The following is a 27,911-nucleotide window of genomic DNA, read 5'->3' as shown; positions in this document are numbered from 1 at the left end:
TATTGCGAAGGGGTAAAGCGTCTTAGCAAAAAAAAAAAGGAAAAATAAATAAAGGTAAAAAATGTGCCAGAAAAAGTTGCCGAATAACGTTGTGGATACGTATAATTTTTAAATATTTGCATAATATCTAAGTATTCGCATACTTTTTAAGGTATGCGTGGGGGGCGCTGGCGCTTTTATCCACTTCGAAAGGAATGCAATTCGAAAGGGATGCACTTCGAAAAGAGCGCACTCCGGTTTTTTTAGCACCTTTGTGGCTATGTTTTTTCGCTTTCTTTTGAAAGTGCGTTATTCATTCTTGAATCTACGCGTCGAGCTTATTTTTTCCTCAGCTTTCTATTCAAAGCTCTTTGTTTTTGTTAATTTTGAATCAGCCCCATCACCGCAAAATTTTCTTCACCATCCATATGTATCCACGCGAAACGTGCGATCGTGAACACCCATTTGTGAGAATATGCCCTAGCGTGATTGTACATGCATACACGCGGATGTACGTATAAAACATGTACCCCTTTGCGCGCGGCCCTAGGCCCTCTCACCACTATTTGAACAGTATGGTGCCTGGCCGTTGGAGCAATAGCAACAAAGTACGCCTGGAGAATGCGACACAAATTGGAGCAAACTTAGTAGGTTATACTTACACAATTGTAGCCACTTTCACTTTCCTTTTCAATTTTATTTTATACGGCCATTTTTCACGCCCCAGATTGAGTAATAATTAGGCCTGTTCTTTGCGTATAAATTGTTGTCCTGATGCAGGTACCCCTTGGAATGTTTACACGTGCCACATTTAAACGTGTTGACATTTCTATACCTTCTTAAAAAACGATTATTTTGTACTTAAAACTTGTTTGAGTGTGTAATTCCTTTTCCCCTTTTTTTTTATGTGCTCTTTTTAACGAACACAGGGGGGAGGTGCACAGTTTACTACTTACACAACAGTTTTGTCAAGGGGGCTTGGCAGCCCTTGTATTGCACATATATGGTAACGTGATTTGTGAATATGTCAATTTATATGCACACGTCGAACTGTGACGCGTTATATGCCTGAGAAGGGGAAAAGAAGTGACATAAAAGGAGGCATAACAGAGGGCATAAGAGAGCATAAGCGAGGGCGTAAAAAGTGCCATAAGAAGGGCTATAGTAAGTTACTTAAGGAGCCCATGATAACATTTTCAAAGTGCCCCTCTGAATCAAACTCACTCTACTAATTGATTATATGCCTAACACAGTTTAGCACACTCCTTAGCTTCCTTTTTTTTTTTTTTTTTTTTGTCCCTTTTTATTGTGTGTGCCACACCTGCGCATGTGCATGTTGAGTGTGCCGCCCTTTTATATGTACACCCTATGAGGATACCCTTCGAAAAATGGCAAAAACCGCTTTGCTTCTTAGTAACATAAACAGTAGTGTGAAAAGTAAGATAACTTCTTTGCAGCTAGAAGAGGTAGATGGAGTGGAAGAAGTCACTTTCGACGAGAACTCTGCTTCCATATCGTTCAATGACAGTATAATTGACGTGAACAGATTAGTAGCAATTATAAACACCAGCGAAGATATGGATGGAGAGTTCCAAGAGGAAGTTAAAACAGGAAAGGACAGTGCACTGAACGATTTCGTTCACCGTGAAAATGTCGAAGATGTCAACATGTTTACCTTTTATCCGAAGGGAAAGCACACAAAAGGTAATCACCCCAATAGTTATGCTAAAAATATCATTTTGGGAAAAAATATGGATGAAGGGGTCAACTCCAGGGGACTGCCCGATGGGGATGGATATGTCACTTTAGCAAATGCACATGGCGTTGGTGAGGACGTATACGGTGGCGATAATGATGAAAACCCGGGGAATGAAAAAAGAAGCCAACAGTTAGGTAGCCCGTATGCGGGGAGTTATTGCGAAGACCGGTATCAAGAAATTTATAGGAAAGGCATCGATGACGGGGTAGGTGACGGAGTAGGTGGTGATGCGGGTGCCCCCTGGGGAGTAAAGGTTGATGCGCATGACATGCAGACCAACGAGTGTCCTGGTGAACGCCACACTAACGTTAGGGATAATACCTTGAGCAGTGCCTATCACGGAAGAGGAGGCACAAAAGCCTGCGCAGAGGAACGCTCGATCAACAAGGCCGAAGTGAAAGATGATCACGGAAGTGATGAAGACCCCCCCCATAGTGAACACTTCGGCGCCCTCCACTTGGTTAACCAAACCAAAAGGAGGAAGCAGCATGGTAAGAAGCAGGGGATGGAGCAATCCAACCTCCAGTCGAACCGTCCATGCGGAAGGAAGGACGGATGCAAGCGGGGAGACACATTCGAGCACAAGGAGGCGCAGTTATCTAAGGGAGATTCACTCCAAAGTGGAGGAAGCCGGAGAGGAAACATCTTCCAAGATTACGAAACCTACAGAGGGAAACAAGAAAATATATACATTTGCGAACTGAGAATTTACAACATGACGTGTGACAATTGTGGCAATAAAATTATCAATTTTTTAAAAGACAAAAATTTAATCGTAGATGGAAATAGTTTCGCAACAGATAGTAAAGTCAAGTTAAAATTGAATGTGTGTGAGCGGAATTCCTATCAGCCGAGCAGCGGTGGTAACTACCAAGGTAGTGACAACAATAGTGTAAAAAATTTCGTGAACAAAATAATGAATGAAATAAAGGAGAGCGGATTCAATAACGATCTAATAGACTTATACAAGGATGAAGATAACAATAATAAGGGCATCCTCTTTGACATCACTCTGTATGTATTTAGGGAGGACGTGATAAAGGCCTATGGCTTGTTGAAAAATATGAAGGGAATTAAGAATGTAGAGTATGATGTGCGGCATGAGTATGTCTACATTTTGTATAACCCAGATGTGATCGGGATCAGGTTCATTTTGGAAAGTTTAAAAAAGAAGAAAAATATCGACGCTTACTATGATGAAGATAAAGAAAAATTTTTTAGAAGCACAAGAAATAATGAAATGAATAATTCTCGTAAATTAATTGAACTTTTGTTTTGCTTTTTTTTGAGCATTGTCATTATAGTCCTTAATAATTACCAAATGAATATGGGTTCAATGAATGGCTTTTATTCCTATGGTAATTACAAGAATTACGTGAATATGTTTCATTTTTTGCATTTAAGAAATGGGAAAGGTGATTTTTTGGGAGAGAAAGTTGCTTACGAGTCGTCTTTTCAGTCGAATCGGGAGGAGAACAATTTTTTTTTCGGTCTTCCACTCACCGAACAGTATGTTCCACATGGAAAAGAGGGGCAGGGCATGACCACGACGGGTGGAAATGCATCTCTATGGGTTTCCACTCCTGATGTGAAGGGCAATTCGAGAAAGGGGGAGTTCCAAAGCGTTCCACCAACTGATGGGAGGAAGATCCGCAAAGAGAAGAAGCGCTCCAAAGAAAAGAAACGCAACCCGGATGAAGCTGACTCTCATGAATCTAACTCTGATGAGAAGGGAGGCAAGGAGGAAGACGACTCGGCCACCGTGTACCCAAAAGCCACAGATGCCAGGATGCCTCAGGGTAAGGAAGTTGGTAAGGAGGTGGGCCATTTGAAGGAAGAAGCCGCAGGAACGGAACATGGAGAAGGACTCCACGCTACATCTGACCAATCTGGAGAGACAAATACTAAGGCGAAAGAGATGAAAAAACACGGGCAGGATATATTATTCCCGTCTGACAAACTAGAACCAAAAACGTATGAGGAAAATCGTGTGAATGGTGACCAAGGACCGGAGGATGCCGTCGGGAAGAGCGCGCACAGTTCGAAGAAGATTGTTCCGAACTCTAACTACTTTCAGAAGGCTTCTTCAAATGGTAGAGATATTAAGAAGGGGAGTATGACCGAGATTGGCGAGGTGGATTTTTTGTTTGACTTTCGACGGGAGGAGAAGCAGAAAAAAGAGCTAAAGGGAGGGAAACCTGCGGGAATGTTTAACGACGTAGCAGCGTCCACTGAAGGCACCGTGCTCAGGAAGGACCCTCAGCCCAGGGGAAACTCCCTGGCACACTTTCACGCCCGCCTCATCAGAGGCGCAAGCGCGAAGGGAAAGGCTGTGCATGCGGGAAAAGAAGTGAAAAGAGGATCTACCCAAGAGGGGAACATTAAAGGAGATGCAGAAGAAGAACAACCACAGAAGCAACAACAAGGTTGTAAAATGGAGAAAGAGAAGAACCCAGAGGGAGAACCAAAGGGGAGTACCAAGGAGGAAGAATTACCGAAAAGGGAGCCCCTTTTGTATGAGAACAATTTAGACAGTTGTGTGGCCAATACGAGGTTAAGCACATACCTGGACAGTAAAATATTTGGAAACCTACCGATAAGGTTATTATTTATTTTTTTGCTAAGCTCCATTGTTTACATTTATTTCGGATTTCATTTTGTTCTAAATGGATACAAAAATTTAAAGAATGGAATAATTAACATGAACGTTTTAATATCAATCAGTTCCTCGTTTTCCTACTTTTACTCCCTGCTCCTTTTGCTTTTCTGCTTGTTTTTTTCTGTTGACTTGGATGGAATTCCACTATACTTCGACTCGTCCGCTTTACTAATATGTATAATGAAACTGGGATTCGAAATTGAAAACTTTTTAGTCAGTTTTACCAAAAAGAAAATAGAAGATTTATACGAGAGGAACACCAACCATGTGTACATACTGGAGAAGAGGAATAATAAAACGGAAGATCCCCAGTTAAAGAAGCAGCTAAGTAATTGTACAATTAGCAGTGCACAAAATGAGAAAGACAATGGGGCCCCTCTTAGTCATACCAACTGGAATGACAATGGAAATGTTTCCCCTAGTAGGAATGGAGATATGTCTCCTGTTGGAAGCAGTGCATTGTCTGAGCTTTGCAAAAATAGCGCTGAGTTTTGGAGCAGAGAGTTGAAGGTAGAGAAAGGAAGGGGTGGAGCAGAAGGAGAGGATGCCCCCTGCAACAGGCAGATCCTCCTTCCCCATGAACGCAAAGGAATAGATATAAACAAAATATTTTGTGAAGACAAGAAGATTAATTTAAACGATTTTACGATAAATAGTTACCCAGTCCAATTTATCCAGAAGCACGACATTTTGGTGTTCTACGAAGGGGCGACGCTACTAATTGATGGGATAAAGATGAATGATGACATCTCCTATGTAGACGAAAGTATGATAAGTGGGGAGAAAAAGCCCATTACAAAATTTAAAGGAGACAAAATATATGCAGGGTCTAAATGTGTACAGGGGATCATAATTCTTTTTATTGATGACATTTCTAAAGGGAACTACATTGAATATGTTAAAAAAACTTTAGACGAAGTGAATTGCAAAAAAACGAATTTACAATTATATGCAGATAAAATAGCCAGTATATTCATCCCATTCATTATGGGGTTATGCATTGTCGTATTTTTCATTTGGTTTTTCCTAACCTATTTTGATTTTGTAAATATAAGGAAGGATAATTATTTTAAGCTAAACAGATTTTTATCGTGTGTATTTTTCTCCATACATTTTTCCTTATCAATTTTATGTGTTGCTTGTCCCTGTGCCGTCGGGTTAGCGAGTCCTCTCTCCATTGCCATCAGCTCGTACATATGTAGCAGCATTGGAATTATATTGAAAAATATAAACATCTTCGAAATATTCCTCGAATGTAATCATTTCATTTTTGACAAGACGGGCACGCTAACAGTTGGGAAGCCGGTGGTTAATAAAGTGTACGTGTCTTCCAATTTAGACCTCTTCACAGACCAACTATTGAAAAGTGCGTCAAATAAGAAGCTTGCTGTGAATTTTGGGGAACACCATATGGGCAGTGCGTTGGACAAGGTTTCTAGCGATGACCACCATTTTAGCAATCTGCATCCTTACAAGAGTGAAGAGAAAAATAAGAGAACACAGAAGAGTGCATACAATCGGGGTGACGTCAATGGATTGAGTGTGTACACTCGTTTAGGCGATACTTCCGACGGAGGGGAACATTTTGGAAACGTGGACAAGAGGGGAAAAAATAAGGGAAGCCTTTCGCACGGCTCCGCTGCCTATGTGGGGGATATCCCGAGGAAGGACGAACAGAGGGACAGAGTGGGTAAAAAGGGAGACAGCTGTCCGCCAAACCAAGGCTCCCTCACCCATGAACACGAAAATAACTGGCGCGAAAATGACACAAATGAGGGCGGTAATAATAAGACCTTAAATTTTATAGAAAGCATCCAGTGCTCAGGCAAAAATGTCACCTTCTGTTCCTTCACGACGCAGAGGGACTATTACAAAATTGAGATAAAAAAATCGGTGATGAGGAGAGAAGAAAGAAACAGCCGGAGGAACTTTAACGACACGGAGAACATCCCCTGCAGTGGAAAAAAATCCATCTTCAATCGCATAATGTCATTTATAAATGATAAAAGGAAGAAGAATAAATATAACCAGATAGGAGACCATTCCCTCAAGGAGTATTTTATAAACAATCCCGAAGTTTCCATCTCCTCACATGACGATTCTTATACCAGCGAAACGAGCAGCGAAAATAATGACACTACCATTAGTGATACACAGCAAGATGGAAAACTACCATACACTGCTGAGCTCAAACAAAATGATGATGACCCATTTGATAGTGAAAACAATTTGAGTCAAAAAATTACCAACTGGTTATACCTCTTTTTAAGCTTAAGTTCAAATTTGGAAAAGTATAGTAACCATTTATACGCTACATCAATAAATACCTTTATAAACTCCAATTTTTGCATTAATGAAACATTTGACGTGCAAAATTTGAAGAATGAGAAAAGTCAGGGAATCACTGGAGTGGTGAAAAACCTATCGATTACCATTGGCACGCTGTACTACTGCTATACGAAGTATAAAAACACACACTGTCGACAGGCAGCAGAAAGTGTTGATGAAAAATTGAATATCAAAAATTTGGAGGCCCATCTCTACTCCTGTGATTGTCATGTGCATCAGACTTATCAATACCTCTACAATTATTCCAATAGCAAAAAAAACGAAAGTAATAATATTATTTTTATGTGTATAGAAGGAATAATAGTCGGATTTTTTACCCTCGTGGACGACATAAAACCGGAGGTGTTTGACCTGATTAGGTACCTGAAGAGGAAACGTAAGAAGGTGTACGTCTGTACTGGTGATAATTATGTGAATGCTCTTTACATTTCTAAAATTTTGGGGATATCAAAAAAGAATGTGTCCTCGAATACGTTACCCATGGAGAAGGTCCACTTTGTGAAGAAGATACAGTCACTCGGTAGTGGTGAGTGAGAAAAAGCGGAACATTGTGTGTGTGGGCGGGAGGGGGGTTCCTCCACAGAGGATATCCTTTTTGGGGTGCCTACACCCGCGATATTCATTCTGTTCGTTATAACCACCATTTGTGCCCCCGTAGCCCCATGGGTGCACATTTTACCTCACACCATTCCACTCACCACTTCTACTCACCTTTGTAGGAAAAGTGTGCATGATCGGAGACGGAATAAATGACTGCTTTGCCCTGAAGAGTGCGGACCTAGGGCTGTCCCTAAGCACGAGATCGAACGTGGTGATGGACAGCGCTGACGCGTGCATCGTCGACAACGATATAAGCGTCATAACGAAGTTGTTTGAAATAAGCAGAAAAACCTTGATAGTGATCAAATTCAACTTTTTGTTTTCCTTCCTCATCAATGTCTTTTTTATTCTCTTGGCAAGCGGGTCGTTCTATGCCCTCAACTATGTCTTTTCGCCTTTTCTGTTCACCTTCCTGATGTTTTGCAGCTCTATCATTGTGATCCTCTCCTCCTTGTCTCTAAAATTGTAGGGCGCATCGGGGGCACGCGCGAGGGTGCGGACAAGTGTGTACACCTGTATATACGTGTGTGTAGATGCACGTGAATAGGATCAACCCTGTCACTTTAACCCGTTCTTTCCCCATTTTTTTAGCCTTCTACGGGACATATGAAGAGATTTCCGGCAACTGCGATCCGGCGAACAGTCGAATTAAAACGCGTGGTATCTAGAAAGCGCGCACTGTTTTGCATTGAGCTTCCGTGCGTGATGAAGAACCAAACCGATGGGCAAGCTGCGATCGCCCGCACAGACCCGTGCCTACTTACCGTTTACCTAGTATACGTAATTGATTTAATAAAACACCTTTGCTGTTGTTAATATGTCGTTTACACCCACCCCCTTTTTTTCTCTTTTTTTTTTCTTTTATAAATTCTTAAGATTTTAAAAAAAATAAAAAAGTAAATAATGCTTACGGGGGACCTACACGAAATACTTCGAAGTGAATAAAATGGCGTAAAAAAAAAAAAAAAAAAAGAACAATTGTACCTTTTTATTTCAAAAGAAGAGGTCATCTCTTTTGGATAGCAAAGGAGAAAACTTTTTTATTTTTTAAAATTCAAATAGGGTGATAATTTTAAATACGCATAGGGCCACGCTGAGAAGAAGTGTAAAAGTTGCTATGAAAAAAAGTACACATGGATGGTGTTCCTGTGTGTGCAGTTAGCAATTAGAGGAGGGACTTTGTCGTATACTTTTCTGCCTTGTTCGCTTGCCTCTTCTGGGGCAGTGCGGGGCCTACCGCTGTGCGCCCTGCAGAAGAGGAAGGCCCTTGGTGTGCCTTTCCCCCCCCTGCATTACATCGCAGCAATTATACTTTCTGCTTCTTCGCATCATGGGAATCGTCATTTAGGGCCCTCTTATTCTTATTAGCCGTGTTGTCCTTCGAAATGAGCAGCTGAATTTCGTTTAGCAAATAGGAGATGTCTGAATGTTTCTGCGGGAAAATTCTCATAGCGGTAAAGTTGACGCGCTCTATTCCGTTGTACACTTTCTGGTTAACCCTAACAACCACCTTGTACTCCTTATATAAGAAATCGTAATTGAAGAGGTAATCTAGGGTATTTTCATCGAGGCTTTTTAACTCTTCTGCTTTTTTGCCCAATAAATTATACCCTTCATCGGAGAAAGCCCTTAAGGTTATAGATCCGGAAAAATCCATGAACAGGAAATTAAAGGTGTAGTTATAAAAAGGCTTAACATTATTTTCATCACAATTCATACACGAATAGACAATATTTTCTTCATCATTTGCATTTGTTTCATAATCATTGTCTATCGAAGTGTCTTGTCCACTTGACAATAATTTTTTTTTACATTTGGTACAAGCAGGATAGTAAAATCGATGCTCATTTTCTTTACTCTTCCAATATATTCTTTTAATTCTTCCTACCAGTGTGTAGGTACCAGAAATTTTTGCTAAAACATCGTTTACGTCACTTAGGGCGTAGTGCTTGTCAGGAATTTGACTGACGTCATTGGATAAGATATTCCTCATGTTGGTAAACTGCTCGTATTTTCCATTTGTATTATACCATTCTGATATCATTGTACATTTAGCTTTTAATTCTTCATTTAAGTTTTCTATTTTCTCGATCGAACTGGTCACGCCAAAGGTTCCATTTTTCATGTCATTCCAATTTCGTATACTTATGTTGGTAAAGATATAAATTTCGTTTTCCTTTATTTCATCTCTGATTAAATCTACGTTGCTGTCCCAGAAGGCTATTTCGAAGGAGTGTTTCGTGTCGTCAACGATGATTATATTTTGCTTCGTTATGTCATTTCCTTGCTTTGTTTTCAAATTGCTTATAGTGCCAATGTGCTTAACTATACCTATTAAATCTGCTGTGAATGGGGTTTCCTTTGTCGCTATTTTTATGTCCCTTAAATTGACTAGTGAAATTTTTTTCTGTATTTTTATTTCTCCATCATCTTTCACTTCATGGATTTCGCTATCCTCGTTAAACGTCAGTTCGTACTTGTGCTTTACCGTGTTGTACTTAGGGTTAGCAATGGAAACCCTACCCTTGGAAAATATGTACACTTTTTTCAGTTCGATGTTGTTGAACCACTTGTCCGCCGCGCTCCCCCAGAATTTGCACGAGATGGAGTCGCCGTGCACATCCGTCACATCTATACTGAAGAAGCTGTTGTTGTTTTTGAAGGTGGACAGCTTCGACTTGTTCACCACTTTGGCCTTGATTATCCACTTGCTCACGTAGGTCGTTATTTGGCTGATGCGGAAGAGGAGGCTGCAAAGGGGGGGTGAATAAGTAACATCACTGTGGAGGGGAGCAGCAGTAAAGGGACATCATTGTAAAGAGACACCACTGTGCAGACGTGCCCTCTTACAAAGTACCGTCTGTTAATGCGTGATGCAAGCCGGGTGGAAAGGGAACATTCCTACAAAAACATCCCTTTCATCACCACCAAACTAATGCCTCAAAAATGCACCCATAGAAAAAACGGACCACATGTATGTCAAAAAAGAACACTGGAGATATTCTACCCATGCACACAAAACTAATGGATAATATTTTTAAAACGGCGGTGGAGGTGCAACTAACATAGATGCGTACACAAAGTGTATGCTCCCTTTTGTGTATTTTTCTCATATGCTCATTTTTATGGACTTATGACTCTTTGCTCAGAGACGTAAGCTCGTTCCTCTCAACCATTTGGACATTTTGGCTGATAATGAATGAAACTTACTCGTTTTCGCTCATTTTGAATTTTACATCAATAAATGTTGTCCGTTTTTTGGTAGCTATTTGATTGTTTTAAAACAGGAAAAGTGAATTTTTATACATTCGTAAATTTCGTAATAAGGCTGACTCATGCGCATATGTGTTTATGTACGTGGGGTTCTCTCCTCTGTTTTTCTTTTCTTTTCTGTTATGTGTTGGTATGTTTTTAGCTTATGATGTGCTGGGAAAGGGGGGAGAATGGGCAGCAAAATGGGCGGTAAAGTGCACGGTAAAGTATATGTGATGAAGAATGCCCCCAAAGAGAATGCAATAATACATACCTGTAAGGAAAGATACTAAAGGATTAACTAAAAAAAAGACGTGTGCTTAATATATAGTTATTCGACTGAATTGAAAAAAAAAACATTAACGTAAAAAAAAAAAAAAAAGGAGAAAAAAGAAAACAGCTTTTTGCCCTTTTCCTTTTGCCTTTTACATGCTCTTGTTCATTGTGCTACATATCGTTTAAAAATTTTTTTTTTGCCAAAAAAGTATAACTACTGCTGGGAAAATTTTTGTGGATTGCATGACGATTGACGATACAGCTTTCCTTTTTTATTATCGAAGCTTTATAGCCATTTTTTCTAGCATTACATCTACGTTTTCCGTTATCAAATAGGGTCATAAGAATTTGCTAAATTGTATCTTCTTTCCTTCAGTTTATATATTCTTTATATTTACCTCTTTTTTTTTTGTCAATATGAAAAGGTTTAGACACAGACCTTCTTTTAAAATTTTTCACGTAAACGATGAGTAAACAGAACTTTCGAAATCAAAACTATGCAAAAAAAATAGGGGTTAAAAGAAAAAAAAAAAAAAAAGTGTGCGAGAAAAATGTGTGTAACGAATGATAATTATAAGTATAATATCAATACTAATCAGCGTGTGAGTAAAGTAATTTACCAATGATACATTCGTGAAATGGTGGAGAAAATAGAAGATGGCGCAACGTGAGCGGCTTTGGGGGGGCTTGTAAACGTGGTTAATATTTTTTCATGCGCGAATACTACAATGTTATGCTGCACGGATCAAGGTTACCTACAGTAAGGTTCTTTTAACAAAGGGGTAAATAAAAACGGATCCTACGGCATAACGCGGGGTACTTTTCCTTCTGCAGTTATGCTTTTTGTGTGCTAATTGGACCATACCATGGAAAACGAACAAATGGGGCGCGAAAAAAGACAATTTTCGGGGACACAAAAAGTGTTTTTAAAAAAGACAACATGGGGAAGCACTGCACGAGGTGTCACGTTTTGCGAAGTGTGCATCGTCCGCCAGAGCGAACGCGCGCACGGGCACAGGTACATATGTATCTTTACATGTACGTAAACAATATCCATGCCACGGGTTCGGAAGAGCCCTCCCGGGGGTGTACCTCACCGATGTAAGGTTACAAAAAATGCGACCTATGAACTGGTAGACAGAAAAATTACCGCATGCTACTTCCCTGTGTCCAACCAACATAATTAAGAGAAACTATGCCCCTTATTAGCGAAGTTGCTCACTTCTCAGTTTAAGAAAGAAAATAATATCCCCTAGTTTCTGCAAAACTACACGAGGTGTATTACATTAAAAAGGTAAATTTTGCATTTCTCCGTAACATTCGAAAGGGATATTTTGTTAAAAATATGAATGTTTGCACAAAATTGCCAATACCATTCTGATGTTCACTTAAATGTTTTGACTAGAAAAGTTTGTAAAATGTGCATAAGTGTTACAATTACGAATAGGAAAATGTTATGGCGATACCCTACCAATGTTTTGCGCATAAAAAGAGCAGTGTGAAGAGACGTAAGCTTCTAACTGCAATTGTGTGTTGCTATTATGCGGCCATTGCTGCGGACGACTTGGTGGCCCTTACAGTTGAAGCGGCCAAAATAAACGTCCTCTTTGCGCCACAAGAGGCTGCGAGAAATGCCAGTGTGAAGGCCAGTTTTTCTTCCTTTTTAAATAAAAAAAGGGGTAATATATGGCTGTAAATTTGTGTCGAATAAGACCCCCTAACGGTGAAAAGGTAGCGCACGTTTAACACACGCAGTGTGCATTGCCACACCGGATGTAATTAAAAAACGAAGCGTTAAAAATAGGACCATTCTTGGCACTGGTTTGTGCTTTCTTGTAATCTGTGCGGGAAACTGCGCAACTGAGAAAATAACCATTTCATCATTATTTCCTTTGCGCTGCGATAAAATATGTGCCAAAATGGAGGAGAAAGCTTTTTGCGTTCCTATTAAAGCATTCCTTTGCCCCACGGGGGGGAATTAAACAAAACAAAAAAATAATAATAAAGAAAAATCCTCTTCCCCACTACAGCAGTTTCACCAAGTAGCAAACGCAGGGATATATGCATGGACGAAAAAACAAAACTCCGTAAAACTGAGCAAAGCTGCGTTCATACGTAACGGGGCGCAAAGGGCCCGTTTTGACGTGCCCCACTTGAAACACTTTTCGTTGTGTAACTATTTGTGGCACAAAAACGGGGAAAAAAAGAGAATACAAAAAACACGCTCGCCATTTCTAGGAACAAAAATATAAAAAATGAAGGCATATGAAACAAGTGAACCGAAACTAAAGTCAGAAGTAAAATCGGTATTTTTTTTTATCTTCTCCAATTTTTTCCCTTGTGAAAATAAGAATACACAGAGCGTGAATAAAGCAAAAGATTTTATTGTTAACGCTTCTTAAGCTTGTAAAAGTCCTCACGGTCGATCCAGGAATTTGCAAACCCCTATGCAGTTTAATCCTTTTTTTTAAAAGTACATTTTGGATGTGCGCTTTTTGTATGTACCTTCTGAATAAATAGGGATTTTTTCCGTACATTTTACATATATACAATAATGTGCCGTTCTGCCCATACTTTTTGAGTAAACACATCCCCAAACGTATTCATTAACAAGATTGAAGAGTAAAGAACTTTACGAGAACGTGCGCTGCAGTTTCACATGAATGTTTTTTTCCCCCAAATAGTTACCACTATAATGAGTTCGTAAGAAACATTATGCATATGTACGTTCATATCGAAGCATAGAATTATAAACGTACACAGGGGGGTATATATGCACAGAGGTATATAAGCACAGTGGTATACACGCATGTACATATGTGCTTGTATATGTATATATTTGTACGTACATACACATATATGTGTGTATCTATGTGCCTGCCCAGGTGCGCCCTTGGTCAGCACAGTAAGGTATAAGATTTCAAAACGGCTGTTCAGAAAAAATGTACATAATATGGTGTTTGCTCTTCTTCACCTTTGAGTTTGCTTATTCACGCCGAGCCTTCATTAATGTCCACAAGAATAATATTATTAACAACAAACTGGGGGTCAATAACACGTACAACAAGAATGCGCTATACCAGAGCTCCTCCAAGGTTCCCATTTCGCAGGTTAAAATGAAAAGGAGCACTCTTATGGGGTTCCAGCGTCACTCGTGGGCACGGCGCGATGGCGCTCCAGTCCATTTCGTCGCCTTTCTGTGTAATTGCTGTACCGTTAATCCGTTTTTTTCTACGATGTGCAGTAGCTTTTACTACACCCTTTTCTGTTTTATTTGTCTCGACCGTGTTGTGCCCCTTTTTAACGCATGTTTTTCCCCCCTTTTAGTATGTACTCTTTTGTTCTCCTGTTCTTTATTTCCGTTGCACATTTCTTCCTTTGTCTCTCTCTCCCCCCCTCTTCTGCAGGCCATTACGAAGAAGCAGATAATTGAGGAAGTCTCCATGGAAACGAAGGAAAGCAAAAAGACAGTGGAGAAAATTATGAACGGAATATTTGACAACATATACAAACACCTGGAAAATAACGAAAAAATTTATATTCACAAATTTGGAATGTATTACAACATTTTTAGAAAAAAAAGATGCATTAAAAATATGCGGACAAAGGAAGACATTCATATAGAAAGTAGCCACATGCCGCATTTTAAGTTCTCCAAAATATTTAGAGACCTCATAAAGGTGAATGTGAAGGCGAAAAAAGGCGACGACGAGGATGAAGAAAACGACATGAATGAAGAAAACATGAACATGGGAAACATTAACGAGAGCTTCAACGAGAACGTGAATGAGAAGTTGATTTATTGAGCTGGCAGGGGTTAATCAAAATGGAGAAACGAGAAAAAGGGTGATGTGCCCATACACACCCCTCTCAAGCAGATCGTGAACTTTTTTTTTATTTTTACAAATCACCCCCCTTTTCTTCATATCAGTGAAGTTATTTTTTCCAAGTTATTCCAAACAAGAAGGCGTACCACTTTGTGCATTTCTTTCGCGCGTGCATATTTTTTTAACGTGCATATATTAATGAAAATGGTTTTTGCCCAAAGAGCAAGTTATCTTTCCCCTTATTTTTTCAAGTTAGGCATTGCAGCGGGATAGTAAAGAGCCACAATATTGTGCTCTGCTCCACCGCGTGGTCTCGCTTTGCGATATTTTTATCAAAATGCGCTAGTGCATTTTTTTTTTCCTCAGCGACGTGTCCCTCTTTTTCATATATTTTTTTTTTTAAAGTCTACAACAAAGTTTCCATTTTTAGAAGAACACTTTTTCAGTACTTCATTTTTGGCACAATCCCCACCCTCTTTTTGTACACACACAACCCATGATGGGTTATCGAAAATGGTTATTAAGGAAAGGATTCAAATAAAGTCATAAAAAAAAAAGTTGAACATGCGGTTCGAGTGAAATACGTTGAAATGTCAATTAAAAATGAAGGGGTTTAAAAGGCGGCATAAGACAGGTGGGGGGGGCACGGAAAATAACTGTGCGTTTTATAAACCGAAAAAGGGGGAAAAAATTAAATAAAACGACGCGGTGGGAGGTGTGTTTTGGGGGGGCATTAAAACGCTAAACCGGCAGTGGAACTGCGCTGCTGAGGCGTGGCTCCACTGCTTCGTAGCAACGGAGCCGACTAACCATAGGACTATAAAAAAAGAAACACAACAATATAGATAGCATAAAAACCGAGGAACACTCATTGGGGAGACGAAATTTTTTTAAAGGAGGAAAGGGTTATCCCTTCACTCCATTTAATTAACGGCTTCGTAGAACAGACAATAGGCTTTGGCAGACTCCACTTCCGAAACATCCACGACGGTCACTATGCTGTCATCGAACTTGTACCACTGAAAAAAAAAGCGGGGGGGGGAGGGGGTTGAAAAAACGGGGAAAATTCGGTTGGCCGATTGCTCCGTGGGGGCACGCATGATTGGACATGTGCACATATGTGTGTACATATGTGTCTACGGACATAGGTAGACGGCGCCTCTACGCACACTTCTTGGCATGCGTTTGACCCCGCAATCATACCACGGTGGCGCCATTGGAATGTCTCCTCTTGGTGTAGCAGATGTAATGGCCGTAGTTGGAGTTCAACCCGCGATGAACTATAACGCCATATAAGCTGTACTTCTTCGGGTTCTCAATGTACTGCCCATTCTTTTTCTTCAAAACGTTTTGTACGGTAAAGTCGTTCACGTCGAATTTTATGGGGTTGTCGATTTTGGACCCATCCTCCAGGAAACGAATTAAATGAACGATAAGAATATTCGGCTGCTTATACACACAGGAATGTTTAAACATCTTTTTGCATTTACATTTTTCGCATGTAGAATTTACTTCCTCTTTTTTAAAGTATTCCACCAAATTATCATTTAAATTATTTTCTGCATTTTTTTTGAAGACATTAACACTTAAGTTGTACACAGGCTGGTACACATAGTTTACATAGCTACATTGAGAACACGTAATTTTCTCTTCAATTAAACCTAAAAATAAATCTGAGATAATGGACTGTTCTTTCTTCAAGCAGTAATCAATTTTGTTATCTTTGTCAACGGTTTCGTCAACGACCTTCATCATATTGTGAATAAAATCAAAAACGAGAAGAAGAAATTCATGGCAATCCTGTTGTTCATTATATTCAAAGAGGTACGGATATTTATCATTTAGTAAATTTAGGAACTTACTAACATTGAGAGATTTTCCCTTATTGTGCATTTTACTTAGTTGAAATAATTTATGTGATAAAGCTAGCAAGAGACATTCATCTTTTTTTTTATTATTATTTCCAAAGAGGTTAAATGGGATAGTATTGGTGAAGAAATTTTTGTTTATAAATGATGAGTTCATATTGTCTGTGTCTTCACTAGAAAAGTTCATACTTTTATATTTCACAGTTACGTAATTTTGTAGGGTATATATTAATTTGAGGTTAATGGATAAACACTGCAGAACTACGTTGATGTAACACGTCGCAGAGTAGTTAATAAGTCCTGCTGGGTGTTCTTTCGTGGTTATGATGCTAATGCTGTTATTGTTGAATTCACTTTCTCTCTTGGGGTTACTGGGTACCATCATATTCTCCATTCGTTCGTTATCCTTGTACATACTCCGATTCGAAACGTCATAATTTCGAATGCTAAAATTGCTGCTACCGTTGCTGCTGTTGTCATTGCTACTTTCGATGCTACTCCCGCTGCTACTTCCACGATAGCTGCTGCTGGAATAGCTACTACGGGCTTTTACCATTAAATTGGCGGTGTTTAACGTACTATTTAACCTGTTTAGGAGCTTGTTGCCACCAGCACCGATTGGCTTTTTGTTTGTATTAAAATTCTTTTCGTATTCTTCTTTCCTTTTATCCCTTTTATCATGGGCAGTGGCATCCTTCTTTTTCGTGGAGGCCTTTTTTGGGATAGCACCACTGGCACTGTTCCTGTCGCTGCTGTTGCTACTGCCATTACTGGTATCACTACAACTGTTGCCCATCCTCTGTTTATTTTCATCTTTACAAATGGTTCCCTTTTCTGCATCCTCCTGTTTCTTCATTTTGTGGTCATCCTTTTCTAGCTCATCTTTATCTTTCAGTGAACTGGTTGCACTTTTAACGCTGTTGTCCGTTGTTCCCTTCGATTCCGTCTCGGTGGTTGTTAAGTAGCCATTGCTGGATGCCTCCTCGCCATTGTCAGCATTGTACTCTTCGCAGGACTTGTAAATTTCGTTTCCGTTTGACGAATGGTAATCTAAGGAGTTCTTTTTTGGAGGCGGATTTAAAAGCACTTTGCTAGAACTGTTAGGCCGATTATCAGTTTGGTTTCCACTTTTATTAGTGCTGTCTTTACTTGCGTTGCTTTTTTTGTAGGTAGAGTTGCCGCTTAAAATGTTGGGAGTGGTGATGATCGCCTTGGGGCCGAAGGAGAAGGTGGCGTTGGCGGACTGCTTCTCTTTCTTCACACCTCTGCTGGGGGTCGCTTCCTTCGCATTTTCCTGGTTTTCCTCTTGGCGCTTCTTTGGGTCCTCCTGCGGGTCGTCCTCCTGCGCGTTTTTTTGATTATTATTATTGTTATCAGTGTTATTGTTATTATTATTATTGTTGTTTTTGTTATTATTACTATTATTGCTGTTATTATTACTGTTATTACTGTTGCCGTTGTTGTTGCCGCCATTTCCGTTACTAGTGCCACCGTTTCCATTACTACTGCCACCGTTTCCGTTACTAATGCCGTCGTTTCCGTTGCTACTACAGCCGTTTCCATTACTACTACCGCCGTTATTACCCAGAGAGTCGTTCTTTACGTTTTCACTCATGCTCCTTGAGAGGTGTGTAGGCGACAACACGCCGCGGCCCATGTCGATGTTTTCCAGAGATGTGGCCTCCGTCTGATTCGGACCAGAAGTCGCACTGGAATTACTACCATTTTTTTCCTTCTCTGAAGGGGTCTCCTTTTTGGATAATTCACTGAGGTCATTTTTTCTACTGGCGCCATGGGCATTGTGTACAATGTCACTGTCGCTGAAGGTGTCATTTGAGTAAAATGAGTACAAACTTTCATACGAATGTTTACTTTTCAAATCGATGATTTTGTTCATACTTCTGGGATGGGATTGATCATACTCGAGAAAAAAGCAAGAGTTATATTCCTTTTCCTTGAGCCCGTAAAAGTGCAAGAACTCGTAATAGTTGTGTGCGCACTTTTTGGTGCGATGCTCTCTAGCCGCTTCGCTGGCGGAAGCGGTCTGAGCAGTGATCGTGGAACACGGAGAGGAAAGAGCACTTGGTGACACTCCACCCGCAAGCGACTTATGCGCTTCCTCTAAACTGTTTCTCGAATGGGTAGTCCCGCTCCACAGCTCCTCGTTCGAATAGTTGAAAGTGGAAAATAAATTATCCACGTATTTCGGCTCCATCAAATAGATAATATTTTTATTCATAAGATCAGAATTTGAAATGGGCACATAATGGTCATATATATTGTTGCTATTTCGTTTAATACAGGGCCCGCCTCTGAATAGGAAGTGTAAAAATCGCCACATGTACTGATTGGTGCATATATAATCTTTCCCTTCCTTCAAATTACTTTTCATGTCTTTTTTGTTCAGCATATAGGGACTGATCGACTCGCTGGCTGACTCCTTGGCTGACTTCTCGTCGTTATATAATTTATAGTTTGTGATGCAGCCTGGGAATTTCCCATTTGGAGTGAAGATAAAGGCCTTCAATTTGTTAAACCAATCCAGGTGTATATAATAGTGGTAGTCATTGGAGTCATTTGGGAATTTTATATTAATATATTTCTGATAAAAATATTGTTGCATTCTTTTCAAAAATGATAAATTTTTAGCTATGTCATCTATGTTTTTTGTTTCTATGTTGTGCAGAAGTAGCTGTAGAATTTCTTCCCTTCTTTTGGTTGAGCTGTTGGGATTTTCTGAATGGGTAGCTATTTGGAAATGGTAAATTGAGGGATGGCACAGATCATCATCCGTTGATACCTTTACCTTAGCTGAGTCGTTCTCTTCATTTGGATTTTTCTCATCGTTCATTTTTTCCTCACTTTGGGGTACACCACCCGGGTATGGAGAAGACTCTGAAGATATTTCCCTATTCCAGTTACTGCACAAAACATTCATAATTTCGTAGTGTGAATAATTTTTAAAAATCTCTAATTTGTTCCCTTTTGGAGTTACGTCTTGGTTTCCCTTTGGTGCCTCTTCTTTGGTACGCGTAGGGTCGACGTTAACGTTCTTATGAGTATTGGTGATGTTCAGCATGGGGTTTTCACTTTTTCTTTGTTGAAATATCTGTTCAGTCATGGCGGGGGGCGTGTTCTCATTGTGGGCATGGATACTTGATGATTTAGCTCCTCCAGGTGTGATGATCCTTTTACCCGCAATAGGGTCGATTAGATTGTTTATACTTTCGACAGAGTGCCTATTCGATCGGTCGGAGCTGATAGAGCGATTCCCGTCGTTACGCCCATCGAGACTTCCTTCGCGGTTGCACTTCTGGATTATACTGGAAGCAGCATTCTGAGCACTGTCGGCACCCGAATTGATGTTTAGGGTGGCTAACTTGACTTTGCTGGAGGGGGCCTCGCCACAGACGCCTTCCCTTTCGTGTATGTGCGCATCATTTAGGATGTGCACACCGGATAAATTGTTACACGTGCCAATCTTATAATCCTTACTGGAATCCATGTCCTTTCTTGTTTTATTGACATACGTCACAATGTCATCGTTTATATCTGCATGGAAGCTGGCGCCACTACTCCTAGAGCCCCGCTGATTTATTTCGTCAAAGGTCTCTTCATTAGCTTTATTTAAATAATTAACACTTTGTTTCTGTAAGGGAACATTCTTTGGTCTCATTTCACCCTTCTCCAAGGAATCAACCGAATGGCTGTTGTTCATAAAATTTTTTATCCCATAGGCTGGTTTTTCAAATGCTACATCCGAGTTTAAGTAGCTCTCAGTTTTGTCTGCATATTTCTTTATTTCGTAAATTTTATTTGCTTCATTTTCTACATTCACTTGATTTATTAACTCGTAATTAATGTTTTCAATGGTTAGCTTGTTGTCTTTAATCATTATTTAAAAGGGGCGTTTCGTGAGTTTTTTTTTTTTTTTTTTTTTTTTTTTTTTTTTTTTTTTTTTTTTTTTCCAAGTGGGTAGAATAGTTTCGGTTGCGCCGTCAGCGTGGAAATGTTCTATAAGGTACGGGGGAAGCACTCAGAGGGGACAGGTAAGCAAAGGAGGAAGGAGGTGTAACAATTTAGGCATACACACACGAGTGTAAATAATCAGGTGCGATTCCTTCGTCGATCTCCTTAACCCTGACAGGTGTGCATGTGTGTAGTGGTGGGGATGTAGGCACGTTTACAGTTGTGTTCGGAGGTTGGGCAGTCGCCGCAGCGTCTTACAGGAAAGACGAGGGAAGGATTTATTTGAATTATTCGTGAAAAACGAAGAACGATGGAAAGAGGAAAAAAAAAACGAAATGCAATAAAATGAGATAAAACAAGGTGAAATTTGGCAAGATGAGGTGAGATAAAATGCGATGTACCATGAAAGGATAATCGAATTAGTCTTTGTAAAATAAACTCGCGATAATTAGAAATTCGAAAAGTACACAAAAAAAGAAAATGTCAAATTTTTAAAATTGGGGGTTTAAAAATGGTTCTAATTGTTACGCATATTGGGCAGATGGCCATTTAAGCATTCACAAGGCGGTGATATCAACACCCAGTACAGATACGTGCATGCCCGTACAGATATGTACAAACCTGAACACTGATCCATGCAAACACGTACACATATACACACACCTCGCTACACTCTAATCATAAAAAACTGGGCGAAGAGGAACTTCCTTCAGTTTCATCGCCTCTCCAGCTTTTGTTGTATATTACATATATGGTGATGTACACATAGTAGGTTGATAATTGACACTGTGCGCGCGGTACCATTTATGGAAATATGCTCGGGTGTGGTGAAGAGGCGGGTGTGGTGAAGAGGCGGGTGTGGTGAAGAAGCAGGCTTGGTGAAGAGGAGGATGTGGTGAAGAAGCAGGTTTGGTGAAGAGGAGGGTGTTCGTGGCTACACGAATTATGTAACTACGCGAATTACATGTACCATGGTGATGTACTAACAGTGCAGCGTTGCCGGGGTAAAATATGTACTTCTATGCTGCGTCAAGTATAACTAAAAATTTCACGTCGCCCTGGTAGAAATTACATTTTTGGAAGAAAGAACTTTACTAAAATAATTCTTTTTTCAAAAAAAAGGAAAAAATTGACTGCATGATTTGTAAGATTTTGTTTTGTTTTATGTACGCATACGGATAAACAAAAAATGCAAAAGTGAAAAAACTTTTTCGCATTGGCAATTCCAATTCATTTGCATTCGCTTTCTTTGGCCTTCTTTTGCGTTCCTTTTGCGTTTTTTCACTTTGTTTTCTTTTATGGCAATTGTTTCTACTGATCTTATGATAGGGGTGTACCACGATTCGTTCATTCAATTCATTTCAATGAAATTTTTTTCTTTTTTTTTTTTTCATCTAAGGTCAATTAAATCAATATTAGCATATCTTTAAAAAATAATTGTTCGTTCACCAACTAGGTATAATAATATATTGTGACGCCTCTTCAGCGTACCCATTATTTACCATTTTGTGCACGTCATAAAAGTATATAGTTATTATTACCAACCCGTTACTGCCTCCTTTTTTAATTTATTCTTTGTACGCTTTTTTTAATTTTTTATTCTGTTCCTAACGAGTGAATACATCATTTTAGTTGTAGATGAACTTGGTTCATTCTAGGTTTAAAAAAAAAAAAAGAAATTCTACCCTTTTTCGCACAAGTACATATAACTATTATATATAGAAGTGTACGCGTTTGGAGTACAGGGGCACGTACTTCTCGCTTTGTACAAATTTATGAACTTATTTTATATCTTTTGAGTCAATGCATATACGTACCCCGGCACATATATGTATAGGTAAGTTTATATAGGTACGCTAAAAGGTGCTTGTCTATGTAGTGTACCTGTTAGCCCCCCTGGGGTGGTTGACTTCTAAGAGGACAAGCCAACTTTCTAATGAGTAAAATTTCTTATAGGAAATTAAAAAATTGCAAAATACCACCACCTGGCGATAAGCCTATATTTGTGAATCTGCTTGCAGTTTTGTTTTGCCTTTGTGCTTTACCGATTTGATTTGCCGTTATGCTTTTTTTTTTTTCTGATCGTATGTACAGTTTTCCCATCCCCCCCCCCCATCGTCGCTTCACCGACGCGGAGACAAAAAAGGGAGAAAAGGAAAAGAATACATGTAGGATGTGTGTAAATAAGTATACATACAGCACACGTCCACATATATACGTACTACATATGAGCGTATTCAAAGCCAACTGGCTTTATCTTTTATGTGCTCCCCACAAGGTTGTTTTTCTGGCCATTGCGTGGAAAAAAGAAAAAAAGTATGATAAACTCATTGTTCATCTAGTTAAGAAGGAGAGGATTCTTTTCGCAGGGGAGGCTGAACACGGGAAATGGCTGCACATGTGATTGTACCATTGGATAAAACAGACTATTCCTGTTTGTATGTGTAGGGAACCCCTCTACCAAGGCATCCACGTAACATGCTGCTAAATTCCTAACTGGGTGCACGATTATAACTGCGCAATTCTGGGGTGTTCGTTTTTTTTTCCACGGGGGAGGATCAATTTGTGCGAAATGGACGAAATGGAAAAAAAAAAAAGAAAAAAAAAATGGCATCAAATGCGTGACATCTTAACGAGGGCAAAAATCAAACTATTTTTATTTTGCAAAAGGAACGAAAAAAATAGCAAAGTTCTCCGCTACCCACGCTTATGCTCACATGCGTGGTAACACTGGTAGTATTACCAACCAGGTCATAAAAAAAAAGGGTCCCTAATTGTCGGAAGGTAGGGGCATTCACTTTTACCGATTTACACGCTTGTGCAATACAGAGAGGCATGTGTGCGTGCATCTATATATGGGTATGGTCTGCTTCCGAAATAAAATCTGCATACCCACCAACGCCACAACACTGCTCTTTTCGTCAATTCTTATTTACACAAAAGATGAAAAAAGGAAATTATGTTGTCCTACGGGTGTTCTATTTACTCCATACAATCGTTTTTTGCTTGTAAAAAAAATTCAGCAAAAATAAATCGACTAGGGTGACACATACACGTGACTACCATTGTGCACGCATTTTCATTTGGGCAGAAAACACACTTCTCAGTTGAGGTCAATCCTGTTTCCAAATTTTGCATACAACTCCGTTTTCAATTGTTCCTTCTCACTTAGAATATTTTTATATTCAGATTCCAACTTCCTCAAATTTTTCTTCTCCTCGGCTTTTACCTGCTCTAGATTTTTCTCCATGTACTGAGTGTCGACGCTGAAAAAGCAGTCGCCTAGTGAAGCGTGCAGAGGGTGAAGGGGGACAAATGGGTAAATTCGTTAAAGAAAAATTACAGCTGCTTCTCCTGATCATGATGATGAACCAGGCAGTAGCGGCATGGCGTGGAGCCAGCGACGCGAATTATTATCCGTGCGCGAATGCGATATCCCCCCAACGTACGCATGCTTGCACACATAGGTATGCAGTGCCCTTGGCGGGGGCCACGTACCTATGCCCAACATAACGTCTTGCGGATTAAAAACCAAAGAAACTTCGTCTATTGAGGCGTCAATATTAGAAATATTTTCATTCATTAATTTTATCTTTTGTTCGTAAACCGATTGTTTGAAATGTAGATTGGTAAACTTTCCTATTTTTTTCTGGTCCTCTATAGTCATGTCTAACCCCAGGTCATACTTCGCATCTTTAATATTCGCCATTTGGATGCAGAGAGGAGAAGCGAATGGGGAAATTGCTCAAGGGGGTGTCAATACTTGAGAGGCAATTTTTTCTGTCCAGGTAGAAAAAAAATGTGTGCATAACTGTGTGAATATTTTAATGCTCCACAATTAGGGGGGGGGAGAATTAAAAAGGAAAAAAATTGACCCCTGGTTTATTTACACTTTTGTGCTGCCCCTGTCATTTGTATTTTCTCAAAACGTGGCGCGTTCCTTCCTTTAAGAAATGCAGTTGTTCTGAATGCGGCTCGGGGGGTAAGGAAGTGTTCGCAGTTTAGGAAGTGTTGGCAGATATCGGACGTTTGCAAGCTTTCCAGGGAGAGCTAATACGAAGATAAAAAAAAGGGCGTATAGAAAAATGTACCTCATGAGAGGGGCAAAAAAAGGATCTTCCGATTTGTTATTTTATTTTTCAGAAATGCCATTCCGCAGCTGCGCAATATATATGCGTGTATGGTATGTATGGCTATGTGTATCCATGAGGCTGCTCCTTTCTTTGTCCTCTTTGAAGGTATCACCTGGAATGTGCCAAATTTAAAAGCGCTTATGTACATACGTTTGCGATCCCTTTAACGTATGCACATATGTATGTAGAAATTTCTCAGGGCGAGAAGTTGCTAAAGGGTTAGGGAATTGAAAGCGAAGAAGAGGCGCGTAACCTCTGCATTCTGCCTTCCGGTAAATTTGGGCAATCACGAGGGAAAAAAAAGAAGAGGCGGAAATGTACGGCAGCAGTGGATGGCGGGGAAGAAAATCGACACTGTGCGGCGCCAATGAGAGGCGGCAAAGCATAGCGCCAATGCGTGGCGTGCCATTTGCCGCATCCGGGGATTCTTCGCAAACGCGTTTTCATCGATGGAGCAGTAGCTCGTCAGTTCACCCCCACTGCCTCTGACCCATCTTTTTTACATACGAAGCTATGCTCATTTATTTTGCTACACAAGTTGATAGCTATTATATGTGCTACCTATGAGGTGACGATTGGCAAGTGCGCACATATGGCTTACAGTATACTGCCAGTAAAGTCATTCTCTTGCATTTGGCCTCTCTGGATTGCCCCTCCTTTTTGTACGTACGCAAAATGGTACCCATATGTACAGCTGCTTAAATGAAGAGGTAAACCTAAACTTATATGCATATGCAATTCTATGCGCTTACCGCACAGTGGCCTTTTAAAATAACTATTGGCTTCCCGCGAGGAGTCATACCAGAATCGAAGTTAAAACAAATGAGTTGCTTTTCTGTTTAGCATTATGAAAAAAAATTGGTTCACATTTCTGTGACTTCCCATTGTTGACTGATTTTTTCTCTTTTTTTTATTTTTTTTTATTACTATTATGCATTCCCATCACCCATTTCTCCTTTGGAGTAAGCACCCCCCGTGTAGAATATATCAATGTGTACAAGCCTTTGTGAAAGCTCTTTATTTACAAGGCTAATCTCGCTATTGTGATCGCACTACTTGTGAAGAAGTTTACCAGATCGGAAATACAACCCGTGAAGGAAACTGAACCGAGGAGTGGTGATATAATCGTATACCACACACTGTAGGTAAGCACAAAAGGGAAGACACATGCCTGTGCAAGGCGCAAGGTCCATAATGCTCAACGAGGACACACAGGAGAAGCAGAAGAAAAGAAGTAGCCATCCCTCCGTCCCTTTACTTCCCCCTCCGCATACCTTATAAGAAGCAGAAACGATGGACAGCGTGTTGAATAGGCTAAACGTCATTTCTTATTCCATGGCCTTGTGCTTTTTGACTCTATGTCTTTTCAACTATGGAACTTCCTTTTATTTATTCGACGAGAATGAAATGTCGACGAATATAAAAGTAAAAAGTGTGAAGAGGCTGGTGTATAACCGGCACATAAAAGGGGACGAAGCAGTTTTGTCGCTAGACGTATCATATGACATGAGCAAAGCATTTAATTGGAACTTGAAGCAGCTGTTTCTGTATGTTCTAGTGACGTATGAAACGCCACAAAAGCTAAGAAACGAGGTTATCATACAGGATTATATAATAACCGATAAAAAAATGGCCAAAAAAACCTACAAAAATTTGCTCACCAAATATTCCCTTAAAGATTATAATAATGGATTAAGAAATAATAAGATTAATTTACAAGTCTGTTACAAATATATGCCCATAGTTGGTTTGTCCAGATCTTATGAGGGTGCCAAAATTTCGTACAAATTGCCTGGAGAGTATTTTGACAATTTGTCTTCCAATTATCCGTTGTATTACCCGGACAAGTGACCAACTCAAAGGGGGGAAGAGGTTGGTGAGAAGAAACTCAACAGACATGTGTGAATACGTAGATATGTACATAGATACATGCGTACGTACATTATTGTGTGGCACGATGGAACGCAACAGCGCTGATGAGTACAAACCGATGGAGGAGAAAACCTCCCTGTCAAATCACAGTTACTAAAGGGAATAGCACCATTTTTAACTTATCTAACATGTAGTAAAAGGGCAATACGGACGACTCACATTGGGGGTAACCTATTTTACATTCTTGTGTATATATCTGTGCATGTCTTTCTTGCACATGTGCACGCATTTATGGTTGGTTTTTTCACGTAATTTCTTCCTAAGGTAGTTTCCATTTTGATCTGCGTGTCTATTTATCCTACTTGGCAATGTGTTGCACCACATCATATTGCATTCTTTTCTTTTTCGTCGTCTCTTTCTGTCTCTCTTTTTTTTTTTTTTGTTGCTTTGGTGAATTTCATCTGTCATCGAGTCTTACCAAACGCATGCACATTTCTGTGAGCAAAGGAAAGTTAACTCTGTGTACATGCTCGCGCGCCTGGAGTGCGTTTGAACATGCCAACACTGCGCGTTTAATTAGGGAGGAAGCGGTGTCATCGTTTTGACTGCCCCCTTCGTGTCCCATTATATGATTGTTTCTTTTCATTTCTCCCAGTGCACCCCTATTTTAATACACAGCATGAGTGTAAGACTGCACAATAGGTATATTACGTGCTGTTTCCTTGCTGGACCTTTTTTTTTCCGTTTACAAAAATGTTACGTACAAAATAGAACAATTTTTTTTTCTTTTATTTGTTAAATACATATCACGATCCCCAATAAAGTTGCAACGAATGAGACGGACAAGGAACATGGCGCAGGTGAATAGCAGGAAATATTCTAATTGGTAGGGACATACAATAATCAAGCGCACATTACTCATGCGCATGTTTGTCGATCGGTCTGTTCTTATTTTATTCTTTCCCCGGAGAGGAAACCTCGCTGTGTGCAGGTAGAATTAGGGGACAAAAAAAAGGGTGAAACTTTTAAATGCTTCACTACGGGTTGGTAAAATGGTTTGTCTAATTGTAGGCATGCATTAATACTTACCTACAAGCATGCATGCCTTCATGCATACATTCAATCTTATTTTTAAAAAGAATGGGTAACCTTCTCATCATGGGTGTAAAATTCGCCTTATTAATGAGCCTACTGCTTATAAGGGGGGATACAGAAATAGGTCTGCTTGTCAGTAAGCTAAGTGGAGGCAAGAAAACAAGACTTCTGAGTGTTACGGTATCGTCTAGTTGTAAATCTGTGTACAGCTTGTTTAAGCGTGTGTTCGTGGTTTGTGCCAACATTGGAGTGTTTAACCGTTATCCTAATTAT

General features: G+C 39.8%; 6 protein-coding genes across 6 annotated transcripts in view; 3 read left to right on the top strand and 3 right to left on the bottom strand.

The window, feature by feature from the left end:
• Positions 1–1,367: 1,367 nt before the first annotated feature.
• On the top strand, positions 1,368–7,815 carry C922_01484 (hypothetical protein; the record flags this gene model as incomplete). Its single annotated transcript, XM_008817087.1, has 2 exons — positions 1,368–7,272; positions 7,466–7,815. The coding sequence occupies 2 exons, from the start codon at positions 1,368–1,370 to the stop codon at positions 7,813–7,815; spliced, it is 6,255 nt and encodes a 2,084-aa protein (XP_008815309.1).
• Positions 7,816–8,652: 837 nt separating this feature from the next.
• On the bottom strand, positions 8,653–10,159 carry C922_01483 (hypothetical protein; the record flags this gene model as incomplete). Its single annotated transcript, XM_008817086.1, has 2 exons — positions 8,653–10,096; positions 10,128–10,159. The coding sequence occupies 2 exons, from the start codon at positions 10,157–10,159 to the stop codon at positions 8,653–8,655; spliced, it is 1,476 nt and encodes a 491-aa protein (XP_008815308.1).
• A 3,657-nt stretch (positions 10,160–13,816) lies between these two features.
• On the top strand, positions 13,817–14,680 carry C922_01482 (hypothetical protein; the record flags this gene model as incomplete). Its single annotated transcript, XM_008817085.1, has 2 exons — positions 13,817–13,984; positions 14,282–14,680. 2 exons carry the CDS (start codon positions 13,817–13,819, stop codon positions 14,678–14,680), a joined length of 567 nt encoding a protein of 188 aa, XP_008815307.1.
• A 944-nt stretch (positions 14,681–15,624) lies between these two features.
• C922_01481 (hypothetical protein) lies at positions 15,625–20,464 on the bottom strand (the record flags this gene model as incomplete). The annotated part of the gene is made up of 2 exons (XM_008817084.1): positions 15,625–15,720; positions 15,905–20,464. The coding sequence occupies 2 exons, from the start codon at positions 20,462–20,464 to the stop codon at positions 15,625–15,627; spliced, it is 4,656 nt and encodes a 1,551-aa protein (XP_008815306.1).
• Positions 20,465–23,641: 3,177 nt separating this feature from the next.
• On the bottom strand, positions 23,642–24,247 carry C922_01480 (prefoldin subunit 4; the record flags this gene model as incomplete). The annotated part of the gene is made up of 2 exons (XM_008817083.1): positions 23,642–23,820; positions 24,037–24,247. The coding sequence occupies 2 exons, from the start codon at positions 24,245–24,247 to the stop codon at positions 23,642–23,644; spliced, it is 390 nt and encodes a 129-aa protein (XP_008815305.1).
• Positions 24,248–25,964: 1,717 nt separating this feature from the next.
• The window catches only part of C922_01479 (hypothetical protein), a gene marked incomplete at both ends in the record, with an annotated part of 10,744 nt that continues 8,797 nt past the window's right edge, over positions 25,965–27,911 (top strand). The window contains one exon of the mRNA XM_008817082.1: positions 25,965–26,518. Within this exon, the coding sequence (XP_008815304.1) occupies positions 25,965–26,518 (554 nt within the window). The remainder of the gene's footprint in view (positions 26,519–27,911) is intronic.

The sequence above is a fragment of the Plasmodium inui genome (assembly GCF_000524495.1).
Source record: "Plasmodium inui San Antonio 1 unplaced genomic scaffold supercont1.5, whole genome shotgun sequence".
Taxonomy (NCBI): domain Eukaryota; phylum Apicomplexa; class Aconoidasida; order Haemosporida; family Plasmodiidae; genus Plasmodium; species Plasmodium inui.
Note: the sequence above shows the minus strand (reverse complement) of the source record. Positions and strands in the feature narration are given on the sequence as shown.